Source organism: Gorilla gorilla, chromosome 15 (genome assembly GCF_029281585.2).
Source record: "Gorilla gorilla gorilla isolate KB3781 chromosome 15, NHGRI_mGorGor1-v2.1_pri, whole genome shotgun sequence".
Taxonomy (NCBI): Eukaryota; Metazoa; Chordata; class Mammalia; order Primates; family Hominidae; genus Gorilla; species Gorilla gorilla.
The window spans coordinates 87,067,358-87,085,966 of NC_073239.2; the positions used below are offsets into that span (position 1 = coordinate 87,067,358).

Consider the following 18,609-nt stretch of genomic DNA (forward strand, 5'->3'; position numbering starts at 1 on the left):
CTCTGATCTCTGAAAAACTACCTATCCGTGCCATGGGTAGAAAGGGTTCTGAATCAGAAGAACCACAAGTCCGTCAAATTATGGCTAATTTTGTGGTCTTAATGTCATTTAATGCCTTACCATATCTTCTTCCACACTGACATCGCCATAATCATGTGAAATTCCATGGAGTTTGTTTTCCCAGTGAAGCCCTGTCCTTCATTTGTATGTATAAACACTCTCCCCAGAGTACATATAAATGGATAGTACTCTCTGGAAGGCACAGGTTTCTACTTACGTTAACAAATGATTATCCTTCCCAGCAAAATGACTAAACAGAGCTCTAATAAATCAATTTGTCAATGGCCATTTCCCTTCAGGAGACAATATCCCCTGATCCATTTTTGGCAAGTGCGAATATGACCTACACTGAGTGCTTATGTCTATGGTTCAGAAAATGTTAGAGCTGGAAGGAACTGCAAAAAGGACTGACCTTGCCTCCAGGCAAGGAAAGTATTGTTATTCCCAGTTTGCATATCAGAAAGTTAAGTTCCAGAACCAATAAATGACCTGCCCCAAGTCACATTATTAAGAAGGGATTGAGTAAGAACAGATGCAGGATCCCCCGGGTCACTCAGTTCTGTCACCAGCAGTGCCCAGCTCTTTCTGAGCTCTGTCTCATGGCTGGACCTGGGCAGAAGCACTCCTAGGACACCTCTCCCTAGCTTCTATGGCTCCCCACTTTTCCATGAGTTCCTTCCTCCTCCTCTTCTAGAGGTTGTATGGCTTCATTTCCCACTGAAGGTATAATTAGCAGGTTCTTGAAACAGACACCCCCCACACACAACTTCCTATATGCTCCTTTTACTCTTCACACCATCTCCTGCCACGCTTATTATTTGTGGATATGTTCAGTCATTCAGAGGAAGTTCCTGTTTGTCTTCTCCAACCTTCTAGGCCACCCAAGAAAGTCTACTTTCTCATAAGCTACAAATCCTGAGGAAAGTCATTCTGCTTTCCCTTTTAAAGCTATCCAACTGGAAAAAGGACAGAATAACCAATTTGCAAGAGGGTTCAATGGGCAGAGGCCTTAGGGTAATAGAGGTGACAGAAGTGTAATACCCACAGTTTCTGAAGGGCTGAATGGGGCAGTAGCCCAAGAAGAGGTACTTCAGGAGAGTCCTAGACTGTGAAAAGAGATGACCACACAGAAGATATATTTCCTCCCACAATTCCTAGGATGTTTCTCCTTCACTGCTTCACCAGATTTTGGAGCTTAGACCTGTGACTAAAGACAAGTAGCCACTGCCCTGGGAGCTCTGCTTCTCCAAGATACTTTCCAGTATTCAAACCATACTGACTCAATTCAACTAGGCTGGGCAAGCCTCACACCATTAAATAGTCTATGGTCATTTAAAAAGATTGCCAAATTTCTATCAATTTTGCAATTTCCAAATTAAAGAAGATGTGCCTGGAATCTGGTTACACAGTGAGACTGGCAATATAGTATCAGGGAACAAAGCCAATGCCACTTGTTTTCTTTAGAATGTTCTGATGGGCTATTGCTGCCCAGAATGGAAAGGATTGGTTTCAAAGCTCATAGATACCCTTCATATGAGGAAGGGAGGAAGAAGAGGCCCAAGCAGTTCTCTAGTCCTTCTTAGTCACAAGAATTCTCCAAAATCTGATATCACAAAACTTCTGTCATCCCACAGCTCCACCAGCTATCATTTTGTGTTTCAGAGAAGAAAATGTTTTGTGTCCTTAGCTCTTGTCACAGGATTCCTTGCCCAGAAACAATTTAAAGTGAGAAAACTGAAGAAGAGTTTGGAAGCAGAACCTGTCCAGTGGTGTCTGCTGATCCTGCATACCTGTGATGGAACCAAAGTTTGACATTAACACAAACACAAGGAAATGTTGTAAAGTGCAGTACAGAAGGACAGAAAGAGATGGCAAAAGATGGGGTCAGGGAGGGGCAGAATACAGGAAGGTTACTTACACAGTTTCATCATTCTTGAATTCCAACTCCCCATATGTGTCTTCAAAGTCCTCACCGCCACCCTTGGCTGTCCCTTCTACTGTCCTAAAGGGGATGATGACTGTACCCCGGGCACCTGATGTCCGCAGAACCTTGACCTCCATAACACCAATACTCTCACTGACATGAATAGTATCACATTCAAAAGTGAAGATGCCTGCATGGTCATCATCCAAGATGGTAACTGTGGCTACACAAGGGGAGGCTAGGACAGCCCGAGGCAAGGGAAGACTGTTGAATATTGCTGGAGGCATCCCCTCCTCTGGCTGCTCCTCCTCTATGCGGACATTGCTCAACCTTACAAAGAAGTGTTCATCCTCCTCAAAAATGTCATCATCAATTATGCCCACGGAGAACTCCTTCTGGGTCTCTCCTGGCTTCAGAACCACCGTGCCCTCTGTGAACTCATAGTCAGCCCCTGCATTGGCAGAACCATCCTCTGTTTTGTAGTCCACATACATGGTCTTTGACATGTCTCCCCCTTTCCTCACCACTGTCAGGAGTACAGCCCCACAGTTCTCCAGGCACTGGTAAGAACATGGGTCAAAGAAGACCTTGGAAATAAAGTCCTCAGGCTCATCGGTGTGCACCTCGCTCATGCTGGAGGCCTTCTTGGCTTGTTCTGCTGCATGTTTCTTCAGGATATTGCCTGCACCAGTCATCATACGAGTGGCTTGGATCCGGTAGAAGGCGCGGCTCTTCTGTTGGTGGGAAAGAGCATAGTAATTGGCCATCTCCACCAGCTGATCTAAGTCCTTCTCTGGGTGTTTTTGCTTCAGATCCTTGAGAATCCGGATCATCTCTCTGCGGGACTCATCCACTTCCTTCCCTTCCAGGGGCACCAGGTTCCCATCTAGAAAATGGGAATTCATCATTTTCCCATCCATCTCAATGCCCTTAGGGTGGTCACCCTCTGTCTCTATGATAATTCCTCGGTGTTTATCTGTGCGGTACTTTTTGTGCATGTATTTGTAGAAGAGCAGTCGTTTATCTGCCACCCAGGCCAGAAGGACACACACTGGAAAGAAGAAGAGAGTGAGGAGGCCTTCCCAAACCTGGACCACACCAGGGGAGAAGACTGCCAGAATCATATATAGCCAGATGTAGGCAAAGATACTCCAAGCAGCGGTGATGAAGAAGACTCGTAGGTGCTTGATCTTGCGAGTCTCTCCGTCTGGGATCACGTAGACACAGATGCCAATGATGATGAACATGTTGAAGGCTGCACTCCCTACAATGGTAGAAGGTCCCAGATCACCAGCAATGAACCCATGACCACACACCTCAATTAAAGAGAGGAGTATCTCAGGAGCAGAGGAACCCAGGGCCATAAGGGTCAGATTGGAGACAGTTTCATTCCAGACCCGAATAGTGGTTGTGCTGGTTTCTCCATTGGGTTTCTTAATCGTCACCTCCCTCTCTTGAGAGGTGATGACTTCAATAGATGCCATGAAGCGGTCAGCAATGATGGACACCCCAAGGAACATGTATATCAGGGCCACAAAATAGACAATGACCCTGGCAATCTTGTCCCCAAGGGAAGGGTTCTCTGGGTACCAGATTGGCAGGATGACACCCTCCTTGCAGTCCGATGACCCTGAACAGGACTCATTGTTCTGCCCTGTGCTTGGCACGTCCCCTGAGCCACCAGCCTCTGCTCGAAGACCATTCAGGAAGAGCACAAAGGTAACCAGCCCAAAATGGAGGAAGGCAGAGGTGAGAGGCTGCAACCTTAACCACGCCATACACGAGACTTAGCCACTGGCTTCTATTGCAGCACCAGTTGTCCTCCTGATAGGCCAGAGACCTAGAAAAGATCAGAGAGGCAGGAAAAGGCATGAGGAAAAAGGGGACAGCAAACGGCAGGTTCCCACCAATACAACTGATGCTTCACCTCCAGTGACATATTGCACTAACATATGGGGCAGTCTCTCACTTGGAAAAATGGATGTCAATGGGAGGCACAAATAGCTGCTCTGTCCTCCAAACCATCTGGTGGAGACTCCGTTGAAAAATGGCTTGAAATAGCTGGGGATACTGGGGATGGAAATGCAGCAATAGCCTTCAAGTCCTGTCTCCCAAACTGGTATTACCTGTGAGAGTTCTCAAGAAGCAACTTAAAATAGGCCATGTATAACCTGAATCTTCATCCCCATTTATACTGTTGCTGGGGTGTTCGGACTTCCTTACCCTGTTGTCATTATACTCAAGAATCTTGGATAACATAGGTTTGCAAGAGAGTATATTGAATTGAATTTTCATGGACTAGTCCCCAGAAAATTGAAAACCTTGCTCTGTTTAATGTATACGTATTTCCTTGGCCTTCATGTTCACTCCAGGATTATACCAAGTGACTGTCCACCCCAGGACCTTTGTACATGCCATTATTCTCAATCGTCTTTGAAATGAGTGTTTCTTCTTTGCACTCCCCACTCTTAATAATGCTTTAGATCTCATCCATTAAACAAAGCAAGAAACCTTGAGAACTGAGCTCCCTTGGAAAGAAACTTCCTCCCCGAATGCAAGACTTCTGGAGGCAAGCTATAATTCTGAGATAGCTTGGGAAATCAAAAGAGTTGATAAATGGTGAATGCCACCCACCCCATAGCCAAACAGAGGCCATGTAAGTTGTGCCCAAGACCAAGTTCACAGCAGCTCTGAGCCCTCCAGTAAAACCTGCTTATGAGCAGTTTAAGCAGGCAGTAAGAGGAAGATGATCATCCGCCAGCCACTCAAATTTCAAACCCAAACATGGAAAGGAACAAGTGGTAAAAATCATTATTAATAAAACATGCAAATGTCTCTCAAATAAGTTTTGTTAAACTGGAGACAAGATTTTGGGGGTGATATGCAGCTTCATCTACTGGCCTCAAACCACTAAAAGGTGAGCTTGAGCTCAGAAGAATGGGATGAAATGCAATTGAAACTATTATATACTCATCTTACCACTCACTGCCTCATTTGGGTGGGATGAGAATGAAAATACCATGGAATAGCTAAAAAAAAAAAAAGGGGGGGTGATCTTTCTCCCTCTGCTACAACTGTGTGGGGTACCCTTAGTAATAAAGGAATGCTGATTTGTGTTTGTACAGCACCTTAAAGACTCAAAGTCTTCATCCCCCATATTTGCTCCTTTTTCTCCTGTTTCCCAGCTCAGAAAATAGCATCTTCAGCCACCCAGTTACTCATGTTAGAAAGCAGATGTTAGTCTGAAAGACTTCATCTCTCTTCTGTCCCTTATCCAATCACTAAATCCTATCAACTCTTTCTCCATTTCTACCACCATCATCCCAGCCCAGGCCACCATCACTCCTTACCTCATGAATCTACTTCAGTAGCCTCCTAATGGAGCTCACCACTCCAACTCTTGCTAGTTCTCAATTCCACTTTCCTCATATAGCCACCGTGATCTTTTTTTAAAAAAACAAACAAACAGACTTAAGCATATCACTCCCCTATTTGAAGCCCTTTAGTAGTCTTCTCTTGCTCTTGATATGAAGACCAAATTCTTTGCCATGACCTTCAAAGCCTTGCATGAACTCACTGCTTCCCACTCATCCCCCTTCATCCCATCACTCTCTCCCTTATTACATTTCAACAACAATAGCCTTCAGGTTCACTCTTGGATTATACCAAGTGACTGTCCACCCCAGGACCTTTGTACATGCCATTATTCTCATTCATCTTTGAAATGAGGGTTTCTTCTTTGCACTCCCCACTCTTAATAATGCTTTAGATCTCATCCAATAAACAGTGAATGACATAAGAGCAAAGACTGTGTCTCTTCTGTTTATCATGGTATCCTGAATGGTTAGTAGGTTCTCAGTAACTGTATGTTTTTGGAATGAATAAATGTAGTCACCAATGAAGCTTCCTTGGATGACAGCCTTCTTTATTTTTTATCTGAATTGTAGTCATTTGCTTTGGAAATACATATGCATTTCATAGACAAAACCAGACTGGATTTTAGAGGCTATGTGGGACCTCTTTAAATTTCCAAAGCCTGTGCTCAGAGAGGAATTCTCTTCGGGACACAAAACATCAGGGTGCATATTGTCCCCATGAAGACCTCCCTCCCAAAGAGCTGAGGATTTACTTGGTTTAATCCCTAGAGTGGCAGCCAAGTTCTGAAGCCCACATTCTCCATTAGTCCAGCGGCTGGGGGCATCACAACAGGTGCTGGGACCTGTTGTGCCTTTGACCTCACTCAGAGGAGAAGAGGTTATGGGAATGACTGTGGAGGAATAGAGTGGTTGAAGATGTTCAGCATCCATCTTCAAAGGTTAAGAAAGCTCTTGTCATCAATGATGTGCACAAAGGCGTTCATTCAGAGGTTTGACACTCACCCACCCTAGAGAAATGTGGAGAGAAAAGGATCTTGGCTCCTTACTTTGACCTCTGAAAACCCTGACACTTTATGGATTCCAATGAGCCCCATGCAGCGATGACAGATGGTAGGCACAGCTGAGCAGCTCTTTCATCAAGAGCCAACCCAGTGACAGGAGGTGGCTGCTGTGAGAGCCAACCAATCCCAAGAGGGTGAGTATCCATGGGGGAGGGAAGACAGCCAGTCTTCCAGAGTGAAAGGACATGGAACATTGGGATGGTAGAATCATCCTGATTAACAGGGGACTTGGAGTCATATTTATCTTATGGACCAGGAGAACTAAGGAGGATGACGGTCTTTGTTTTCCTTTGGCCCTGTAGACACTTTGTGGCAACAGGTTTTTCTGGGCAATGTGCTATCATATGATCAGAATCAGAGGCCACTCTAAAAAGACTATTCCATGAGAAAATAAATGAACTGAAGGAAAAGATTAAAGAAAAAAGGCAAGGCCTGGCTCAGTGTCTCACACCTGTAATCCCAGCACTTTGGAAGGTTGAGACAGGTGGATCACTCGAGGTCAGGAGTTTGAGGTCAGCCTGACCAACATGGCAAAACCCCATCTCTACTAAAAATACAAAATTAGTTGGGCATGGTGGTGCACGCCTATAATCCCAGCTACTTGGGAGGCTGAGGCAAAAGAATGGCTTGAACTCAGGAGGCTGAGGTTGCAGTGAGCCAAGATCGCGCCATTGCACTCCCACCCGGGCAGCAAGAGTGAAACTCCATCTCAAAAACAAAAAAAGAAAAAGAAAAGAAGGCAAGGCGGTGAGATGGCTAGTAAATGCAGGCACCCAGTTTTTGAAATTGAAGGTGGAAAATGCCCTGTGAATGCCTAGTTCCTCTTTGCAGCCCTGCCAGGAAATGGTTTCTGGCCGAGATGTTAGAGAAAGCAGGAACATCTCTAATGACCAAGCCAGTCGTCATTTTTTATGCAATTGCCCCTGGCCCAGACACCAATTGAGATAGATCCCAACATCCTGGGGGTCCAGCTCAACCCCTTAGAGACCCAGATAATCTTCTGTGGTTCCAGAAGGCTATTAACCCCGAGGCATACTCAGGGATATGACTCAACTTGAGATCTTTTCCCCCCCCAGGACCACCCCAAATCATAAAGACATTAATAACAGTAATTAGCATCTACAAGTGTTTATTATGTGCATAATGCAGAGTGCTTTCTCACTTAATTTTCATAGCAACCCTATGAGGTTAGAAATATTTTTATCCCTATCTTATATTTTGGGAAACTGAGTCTTAGCTAAGTCATTTACTCAAAGTACAAAGGAAATAGTAGAACTGGAACTCACAGACAGATGACATAAAGTATGGTTTTAACCACCCTATTTTACTAAGCTGTCCCACTTTGTTGTAGAATGTCCACGGCCTCCAATCAGTTTCCAGTGTGATGTGGACTTAGAAGCAAGGTGACTGTCCCACACCTGCTCAGAGGAGAAACTTACTGTTTCGATGCCTAGTTCCCAGGCTTACTGGAGTTGTTCTGGCTGCCTGCTGCAGCCTCCCATCTAAATATTCTTCCCATCAGTTCAGTTTGACAAACATTGACAAAAGCCTGTGATTTGCTAGACCTGGTATTAGACGCTGGTGGATTAAAAAAGAAAAAAAGAAAAAATAGACACCGCGTTTGCCCTCAAAGGTACAATCTAGCAGAAGTATACAGATGTACAAATAAACACTTTTATTGTAAAAAGAGGAGGTAGGGCAGAATGCTATGAGAATGTGAAGAGGGCACTGAGCCAGCCTGGGGATCCAGGGAGGCATTCTGAAGGAGGTGATTCCTAAAATGAGACTTCAAGCATGAGTGAGCTTTAGTCAAAAAAAGGAAAGTGGGAAGGGCATTCAAGTCAAAGAGAACATCCCAGGCAAAGGCAAAGACATGGAAACATGATGGAAAAGGCTGCTGTGGGCATGGAATTACAAGACATGCAGTGTGAGGCAGGAGGCCCAGTAGATGAGGCTAGACAGTAGGGAAGACTTCACTCATGGCAAGCTTTAGATGCCAGGCTGAGAAGACGGGGTTTTATTCTAAGGGCAATGAAAAGCCAGTGATAGGGTTGTAAACCAAAGAATGACATGGTATGATTCGTCTTTCAGAAATACCAATTTCACCTAAGGGTTTAGGATGGCTGTAAGTGGGCAAGACAGGAGCAGGAAGGTCAGATAGAACTCTACTGCAAACTGAACAGATACAGACAAGCATGGTGGGCCTGGGTAGATTCTGCTCATGATGCCCGTCTGTCCCCATGTCACACTCCCCTCTCTCAGTCAAACTGATGCCCTGGCTCAGCCCCGAGCCTCTCATCCCTTTTCTGGACCATCTTCCTAACGCCCCTGAGGCCATCTGCAAGGTGTCTGTGTCCTTAGCAGTGGCTCCTGACATCTTCTAATATCACTGGCAAATTTAATTAAAGTCACCATTCCTCTGCTCTTCCAGATCATTAATAAAACAGTGCCACCAGGACAGACTGAGCAAATTCTCCCTCCTGCTATGCCCTCCACTTTCTCCAATGGGAACACTGCTCCGGGCATGTCACCAGCCTGGGTAGAGTTGTCCCACTCTGCTTCTAAATCTGGGCCCCTGCACAGGCGTCATAGCCAATTTACATGAAAGTTTTAGGTCCAGCCAGGCTGCACTTGCTCCGTTGTGTCACCCGAGTCCAAGCACACTGCATATTCTCCTGCACTTCCTCTGCCTCCGGTGGGTGGGAGTCAGTGCAGTCCTGTCCTCGGCAATACTCCTCGAGAGACACAGGAATGAAGCTCCTGACTCTCTCAAGAGTAGGAAAGATGTGACCTCAGCTGCTTAGGTAGCTTGATTGCCACAACTGGAACTTGTATCCAAGGAGGAAAATATAATGATATTAAATGTTTTTCTTGCATTATTAATGTTTTGAATCTTCACAATGAAGGAGGTGCTGTTATCACCACACTTGTTTTAGAGATGGCAAATTGGAACTCATAGAGGTTAGGGAATTTGCCTAAGACCCCAGTTAGTAAACAGAAAGGTAAGCATTTGAGTTCTGGCAGTCCACCTCCAGGACACATGCTGTTACCACTGTGCTTGACACATACCCTAGGTTTGAGGGCCCCTTCGAGCAAAGGCTCGAGGAGGGCAGGCTGAGTCTTTCTAGATGTGGAGGCCCCCAACAAGCTTGGAAGCTCTACATACAGGCAGAATGGATCCATGGTAGAGCCCTGGATTTGAAAATGGACAAGAACTTCCTTTCCAGCCTCGCCTCAATGAGGTGTGAGACCTTGGGAAGTCAGTGACCCTCTTAGGGCAGCAGCTTCCTCATCCATAAAATGCAGGTTGGGTTAGATGATTGCTATAGTTCCTTCCAGTCAAACATGCTTTGATGACAGGAAAGGAAAGAAGTGAAGGGACACATTTTATGTTAGATGGGCCCAGAGCCACGTGAAAGCCAGATGTGGAATTTAGACTCCCACAGAGACCTCAGAGGATAAGAGAATAAGCTAGGAGGGGGTGGTAGGAAGAGGGGACCAGGGAAAAGTCAAGGAGAGCCTACATTCTGGATTTACCAAAAAGCCCCTTGGACCAAATCCGTTTTTTTTTTTTTTTTGCCTATTAAGGCCAAACACTGTGCTAGCAATTGCAGGTACAGCCATGAACCACTTCTCCAACCTCTGAGAGTTTATTTTCTGATGAGGGGTGGAGACAAACAAGTAATTATCGGAATAATTGATTACAACTATGTCTTGGAAAGTAATATGATTTTCTTCTGCTGCTCTAAGCGTTCAGGTTGGTGGCTCTACGGCTGCCTCAACCCGTGTGGGCAGTGGCTGTACTGCAGCAGGGCTTTTAATGTAGAGAATGTTGCAGTCGTATGTGAGATAATATTATACTGTTCTTGCTTCTCTGATCTCATGCAATTGTCATATTTTGCCTTCTCTGAAGTCTCTCAGACCTTTAATGACTTCTGAACCATCTGACAGTTTCATGAAACCCTGCTGACACTCTCCCAGGTACTACTACAGAAGAAGAGAAAAGAAAGCTTCCTAGACAGACCAGGGCATCAGCAGGCCTCCGTCTCCTCATTCTTTATATGGACCAAGGACTTTAAAAAAGTGATGACAACAGCAATGATCATATATGTTCATCAGGCACCTACTCTATAGCCAACACTACTCTAGGCACTTTTATATCTGTTATTTAATACCTCACAAACCCACCATGAGACATGTCTTGTTATCTGTTTTAGAAATGAGGAGATAGGGGCCTCAAAGATTCATAATTTACCCAAGGTCTACCAGCTGAGCAAGTGGCAAAGAGGGGCTATGAAACTTGGTGTGTCAAATGCTAAAGTCTGCTTTTAAGCTCCAGGAGATGAAAGGGATGGTGGAAGAGTAGGCTAGGGATCAAGATCCCTTAGGTGAAGAACTTTGGGCTCCAGAAAGTTCTGTGTCTTCTGGGAAGCCTTCCCCGAAAATGCATCTTCCTCTAATTGTAAAGTGAGTCATTTATTCTCTTGCGTTCCTCTAACACTTTGGTCACCCCTGAAGCACCTGTCACACTGTACTGGGCTTATCTGTTTACCTATCCATCTTCCACACTCTTCTGGAAGCTCTATGAAAAATTTCAACTCAATATAGGGAAGCTTTTTTTTTTTTTTTCTTTTTTTTTTTTGAGAGGCAGTTTCACTCTGTCACCCAGGCTGGAGTGTAGTGATGCAATCTTGGCTCACCGCAACCTCCGCCTCCCAGGATCAAGCGATTCTCCTGCCTCAGCCTCCCAAGTAGTTGGGATTACAGGTGTGCACCACCACACCTGGCTAATTTTTGTATTTTTAGTAGAGGCGTGATTTCACCATGTTGGCCAGGTTGGTCTCGAATTCCTGACCTCAAGTGATCCGCCCACCTCACCCTCCCAAAAGGGAAGCTTTTTTGTTTGTAAAAATGAATCATCACACTCCGTGAAACTCTATTGATAGGACTAAGAGGTTGAACTTGACCTCTGATACCCTCTCTGCCTCTAAAATTCTGTGATTCAAAGATGCCTGAAATGTGCTAGACTTGTGTAAACCAGAAGACTTTGCCCTCTGCAAATCCTTGACAGATCTGGGGAGTTACAAACACTGAGAGTGGGCCAGAGAGCTAGGAAGAGACAGGGCTTAGCTCAGCTTAATTTAAGTTTTGTTTTTCCCATGGCTGGGTCTACATCTGCGTTTAAGTCATCCTCCCGTTGGAGACAGTGATGGAACCAGGATCACATTCTAGAGATGGCTGTACATCTGAATAACCATGGAGTTCTAAACAATACAGACATCTAGATCCCACTCCAGACCTAAGTTTTGAACTCTCTGGGAGAGGAGCCTAAATACTTATGTTTTTGAAAAGTTCCTTTATTGATTTTAAGATACAGACAAGGTTGAAAATCCTGGGAGAGAAGAGAAGGAACCTCACCTGACTATGACATTTGCATCCCAGGTATTCCAGCCATTAGAGACTTTCTTTGGACTGGGAGAAGGACTCATAGCAGATCATGCATTGACGCACAAATGGGTACCACAAGACATTTCTATGTGCTGGACAAACATCTCACCTTCTTGAAGTCTCATTTCCTTTCATACCTTGCCAAGAATAGTCAGCATCAATTCTCTACCCACATAAGCAGATTTTCCCTTTATCTTTCCCTAAACTTGCTGTCTACTTGGTTTATACTTGTACTCATGAAATATAAAAAATCCATAATTCTCTTGTCTTTGTAGGAAAATGATGCTATTCATCCATTTTCAGCAAGTTGTATTTCTAATTATTTTTCCTTTCACTGATAATAGCTTAGATCTACTTCTTCACACTTCCTCATGGCCTCTTTGTTCATTCACTCAGTTACTCATTTATTCATTCATGCATGCATGCATGCATTTGTATGAAACCCAGCTTATGTGTCACAGGCTGACTTTCACTGAATTATGCTGAGAAGGTTAATTTGTTCCAAACTCATTTTTTTCCACACACTCAAAAAAGTTATAAGTTCCAAGAGGGTAGAAATTTTTATCTGATATTTCTGTATCCCCAGTGCCTAAATCAGTGCCTGGCATATCACAGATGCTCAGTATATATTTATTGAATGAAGGAGTACATCGAATGAATGTGCAAAAATAGAAGGGATAATATCCAGTGAGTTCTCCCATCTTTGGCAGTGTTCAACTTGGAGGCTGGAGAACCATCTGTCAGGGATGCTGTGAGCAAGGTTTTCTGAATTTGAGTAATATGAACAAAATATAATCCCTCTAGAGAAGCACACACTTCACTGGAGAACAGTGACAGAAAACCAAATAATGACACCAAAACAACTACCAGATTTTGAAACATGTGCAACGTGCCAAGAGATCACAAGAAAGGAAGTTATAGCACCTCTTGGGATCACTGGGGCCAGCTGCATGAACCAGCTAACATTAGATCTAGGATTTAAAGAATGAACAGGAGTTAATTGGGTGGAAGCCAGTGCATCTCAAACAAAGGCCACAGGAATCCCATGCTAAAGGGCATGGAAGCCTGAACAAGCAGCGTCTGTTTCCAGAAGGATGAGCAGTATGGCTGAAAGACTTGAGAGAAGCTGTGGAGATAAGTGAGGAATCGCTGGTAAGAGGCCTTGTGTGCCTGGCCAAGGAATGTGGGCATTCTCTTGGAGGCAATAAGGAAGCACTGAAGGTTTTTAATCATAGGAGGGACAAGATCAATGTTTTTCTTTTGGATAGGCAACCTAGAGTGATGACAGTGTGGGAACAGGACAGGTGAATGAAAGCGGGGCGAGACTGGCGGCAGGAAGACCAGTCCAGACTCTCCCAGGACTGGGATGAGAGGCAATGGAGAACTGAACCAAGGCAGTGGGAAAAGGGCTGCTGGGGAAGGCGTGGATTTCAGAGGCACTGAAAGGAGAATCCATGTAAGTTGGAGACCAATGGAAACAGAAGATGATGGTAAAGAGGAATGAAGAGGCCTAGCAAGGACCACATCACATCAGGCCCTTTCCTCCACTGGCCCTGCAAAGTTCATCCCGATCCTGAGATCTCCAGGCCCCAAGAAATGAAAGCTGAAGGAATCAACACAAAACCATCCAACTTAGATATCTTCTTAGCTTTAGGACTTCCTGTAACTGTGGGACAAATGGAACCCAATCAAGGCCTTAGAGTGTTCCTCAGTCTAGTCAAAGGAATAACCATTTGTGGATTCAATAGACCAGACTGTGATAAGCTCTGAAGATGCACTGATGAAGCAGGTCTGGTTCCCCCTCTGGAGTGACACACAGAAAGGTATATGAGATCAGTATCTAAGTGTAAGCAAAGGGTTTGGGGACTTATGAACACTGCCTAAAGGTTATGGAGTCAGACATCTCAGATCTGTTTCAAATGACCGCAGTTTCACACAGGATAAAATGAACCCATGGAACATATTGCTCCTAAGAAAAAATGCTAGCTAGAAGGATAAGAATTATGTGTAAAAGACCCAAAATATTGAGATTAACTTCAAGTTAATCTAGAGTGGCTACAAGAAAGCATGATGCTGTTCATTGATTCATGAACGAAAGTATTTGTCGAGTACTTACTATGTGCCCATCACAGTTGTAGGTTCTTTGAAGATCATTTCTGCCTGGATGCATTCTCAAATTTATTGAGTGCCAAATGTGTGTCACATTCCATTCTAGCTGCTGGAGATTTAATATTTAATATTACATCTCTCACCTGGACTACTGCAACAGCTGCCAACCTTGCTCCACCCCTTATAATCTACTCTCCACAAAACAGCCAGAAAGTCTCTTTAAAATGTAAATCAGATAGATCATGCCATTCTTTGTAACCTCTCTCTTTCTGTGGCACCCCACCCCCTACTGACTTCTCATCTAGCTTCTAACTTGCTGACCTTTCAAATCTCCTACCATTTTGTTTTGCTCCACCCTTACTCCACTCCAACTTAGATGAAATACTTTGAAGTTTCTAGAACAGGCAAGCATGTGTCTTAGGACTTTTGCATCTACTGTTCTCTCTACTTGGAACAACCTTACCCTAAATATCCACATAGGTCACTTTTAAATTTCATTCAGGCCTTAGATGCCCCCTCTCTGAGAGGCTTTCCCCCACCCATCTTATCTAAAGGCAATCTCCCCCTCCAGTACTCTCTTGTAACATCACTTTTCGTTTTCTTTACAGCCCATATTCACTTGATGAAATCATCATTGTTTTTGTTTGCTTGTTTACTAGTTTATCATAGAATATATACTCCATAGTGGCAGGAATCTGGTCCCTTTTGTTCACCACAGTATTCCCAGTGCCTTGGCTAGTGCTGGCAGAGGGAGTACTCAGTAAGTATTTGCTGAGTGGATGCAAAATGACTCTACAGGAGTTTTCATTAAGTGATTCTGGAAAGATGCATCTAGGAAGAGACTTCAAACTTCCTGGCAAGCCTTAGGGTAGAGAGGTATATGGTTAAAGCCAATGACCTCAGAGTTCAGAGAGTTTTTTTCATTCTCAAGAACCAATGGGACCACATAGTGTTTGGACAGAAGTCATGAGTCTAATTCTAAACACGGCCCCTTCTCCCAGTCTTAGTCCTCTCATTAGCACCTCACTTTTCCTTCAGAGTATGGCATAATGATAATCGGCATTTATACTGCATCATTCATTCAATAAATATTAAGCAATGCTATGTGCCAGGGGTTTACAAAGACCTTCTCACTCACAGGATCTTATTTAATCCTTCTTATGAGGATGATCATACAGAAGAAGAAATTGGGGCTCATTTATTGCTGAGTGTTGCTATGCCAATAAATAATGGAGCCAGAACCAAACCTTCATGCTGTGAATGCCAGAGGTCTCCTTTCAGCAGGCTGAAGGAGTGTGTCATGTCGGGAAGGACCAAGAGGAAGCATCCCCTGCAACTGAAAGGAAGTCAGGGCTGGAGTCAAAGGAGCAAGAATCCCAGGGCAGCCTGAGGCCGACATCGTTCCTGCCCTTCCCTGTTGCCAAGAGAGAACCACCTGGGCTCTATCTTCTGAGGTTACCCATGGGGGAGGCTGACATCCTTCTGCCCTGTTGCAAAGCCATCAAGGGATGCTGGTGATCAGCCTCCTTTATGTACATATTTCTCAGGCTATTCTCCAGAAGCCAGATGTATTTTAATGCCATTTAATTTATTTTAATTTTTTAAATGTTGAAATATGGAATTAAATCATATCATTGCCTGATTGAAGAACAAATAAAACCTGGCGAGCAGTCAAAGTCATCTCTCTGAGACAAGTCTGGGTAGTTCTTTTGTATAATCAACTCTAGGGATGCTCTGAGTCCCCCTATTACAAGGGGGTGCTAGGAGCAGATTCCTCAGACTCCCAGCAGATCTAGCTACTGCCTTCACAGATGTGCTCTTCCATAATGATTTCCCCTTGGGATTGATTCCTCTATTAGTTTCTTTTCAGGGGCTAAAAGGCACTGGCTCAAGAGGATTCTTCCTGTCTCACTGGGGAGAGAGTACAGTGGTATGTTTGGGGTAGGTGGAGCATCTAGAAAGCCACTGAGCAGAGTGGTTTTACTAGACTCTCAACAGAATCTACATGGCTCTAAACACATCTTTTCTGGGGGCTCTATGAAAGGCAGAAGTGCAGGAGTTGAGATAGGATGTCTGGAACATTTGGGAGCCTAGAGCACTACTAGTCATTCTGCGAATGCCCTAGAATACTGCAGTGGGAGCTGACTGGTGACTGCACATTGAGGAGTGCCAACCTGGGGCCCTTGAGGCACTCTAACCAGTTTAGGGCACCTTACTGGCTGGACAGCTGAGTTGACTGGCCAAGTTGATCTCTAGAGACTCAATGTGATAACAGATACACTAGAGGCTTCAAGTTACAGCTGGAAGGTCCTGAAATGAAAGATACTGTCAGCACTAAAAGTATTCTTAGCAGGAGACAATCTGTATGCTATGAAACAAGACTCACAGAATACAGAATTGTCAGGTCAGGGAGGAGCATAAAAGTCAACACATCCAACACAAACTCTTTTGATGGATAAGGAATCCAAGGCCCAGAGAACAGAGGTGAGTCTTACCTGTGGTTGTCAGAAGTGATAAGAATTAGAACATAACCTTTTATCACCAATTCATTGCCTCCTCTATGACACCATTTTCCTGTCCCTGGTTTGAATTTTGACTCCACCATTGTCTTATTTTAGGAAATAGTATATATCCCCTTTCTTGACCTTGTTTCACCTGCTTCATGGGTGAGGGAGTATATTCATTTATTCACTCCATTTTTTCATTGAACACCTACTGTATTTCAGGCATCATGTGACATAGAGTGGGAGACAGAAAAAGCACTTGCTCCAGGAGGGATGGTAAGCCACACGCAAAAAAAAAAAAAAAAAAAATGCATTTCAGAAAGTGTAAAGGGCTAATGAAAAACAGATGTCACATTATTAAAATTCGCAGGAGGAAGGGACAGCTTCTCCATAAAGCCTTCCCATCAGGCAGAGGCATTTGAATTGAATACTGAAGAACAAGCACAAGTCTTAGGGGAAGGTAAACTGTGAACAATTGCACAAAAGCAGAAAGGGCAAGGAAACTGTAAAAAGTGAGGCTAGATATGGAGTGGGGCACCAGCTCATACAGGGCCTTGAATACAAGGAACTGCAAAAAATGGAATGCCCTTCAAAGTTTTTTGTGCAGAAAAATGATAAGCTTACAAGGGCATTTTAGGAGGTGAATCTTGTAACTGATGAAAATGAATTGAAAGAGGGAAAGGTTGAAGTTGGGAAGATGGCAGAAAGCTGTTTTTTACAGTATAATAATAGTAACTACTTCGTACAGTCATGGTAAGGATTAAACGGGAAAATCAACGTAAAGCACTTTGCAACAGAGTAGCTGACAGATGGTAAACACACACACATTATTATTATTTTTATACAAGAGTTGATAAAATCTGCACTTGAGTAGTGGTGTTTGGGATGAAGAAGAGGGGCATGGGCTTATAAAATACATCAAGCAATACTTGGGGAACAAGGGAGAGGAGTTCAAATATAAACTTGGAGGTTTCGAGCCAGGGTGACTGGAAGTTTGTTGGTGTCATCAAGAGAAAGTGGGAAGTCAGGAGGAGAAGCTCCTAAGGACAAAGGTGATGTCAGGTTAGTAAAAATTCAGGAGGAGTTAACAGGACATCTTGTTGGAGATACTGTGCACACGGCTGGAAACAAGACACCCGGCTTGGAGAGCTAGAGTCACAGACTCTGGGAACTATCCACACTGCAGTAACAGCACAAACCATTCAGGGAGACTGCCAAGGGATAATGGAGAAAGGAAAAATTGGGAGAGAGGAGAGAATCTTGGAGTGGAAGTGGAAGAGGGGCCATGTAGAGGTAGTGAGACCTAGAGAGCTCTGTGTGAAAGAAGCTGAAAGAGGAAAGACTTAAGGAGCTAATGGTCAATATTATCTGGTGCAGGGAGAGAGAGAGAGAAAGAAAGAGGGAGGACAGCGGGCAGCTCTTTGGAATAAGTCATTATATTTTGGGGAATGAGCAGTCCTTGTTGGATGAGACTTGGGGAGAAGGTGGAGAAAAGTGGGAAGTGAGTGGATGAGTGATGAGAAAATAGGGACAAATGATTAAAATTTCAAGAGTTTGTTGAAGGCATGATGGGGAAAGAGTATAATGGGGAAAAGGAATTAGAGAAGTGATATTCTTTTTAAGATGGAGTTTGTGGAGGGAGAGGATTCTGTGTTGAAGAAGAAAGACACTTCAGATAAGAGAGGGAACTGGGGCAGTTTACCAAAGTAAGGCAAGGGTGAGCTCCTGGGCACTGTGCAGGAAATGAAGGGTTTTGTTTCTGTTCGTTTGTTTTTTACTCTAAGATTAGTGACAGGGAAGGATGAGGAACCCAGTGGAGAAATCAGGGTGCAAAGGAAGAATGCTGACCAAGCTCACACTGCTTGGTTTCATTCTTTTGGACTTCGAGGTCCTCTCCTGTCTAGTGATTTGGAAATTATCACATGGAAGCCATGGCAGGAGCACAGCTTTTGGTCCTGCTTCCAGACCTAGTCCCCACATGACCCAGCATTCCTGCACACAACTAGGAAAGCTCTATTTGTCCTTCCAAATATCAAGGCAGTAAATGCTATTTGGTCTGTTCCAAATTACATATAGATGAAACAGAGCTGTTTTCTTCTTACTAGATATGATTCTGTATGCCATAT

General features: G+C 44.1%; 1 protein-coding gene across 2 annotated transcripts in view; it reads right to left on the reverse strand.

Moving 5' to 3' along the window:
* SLC8A3 (solute carrier family 8 member A3) overlaps positions 1 to 18,609 on the reverse strand; it is a 144,789-nt gene that overhangs the window by 120,467 nt on the left and 5,713 nt on the right. The window contains exons 1-2 of one of the 2 annotated variants that reach the window (XM_063697934.1): positions 5,335 to 5,514; positions 1,979 to 3,824 (exon numbers count right to left, since the gene is read on the reverse strand). In XM_063697934.1, coding sequence (XP_063554004.1) covers positions 1,979 to 3,762 — 1,784 coding nt within the window. In that variant the 5' untranslated portion in view covers positions 3,763 to 3,824; positions 5,335 to 5,514. Of the gene's footprint in view, positions 1 to 1,978; positions 3,825 to 5,334; positions 5,515 to 18,609 lie in introns of those variants that run through there. The other variant, XM_004055369.4, reaches the window with a different exon arrangement.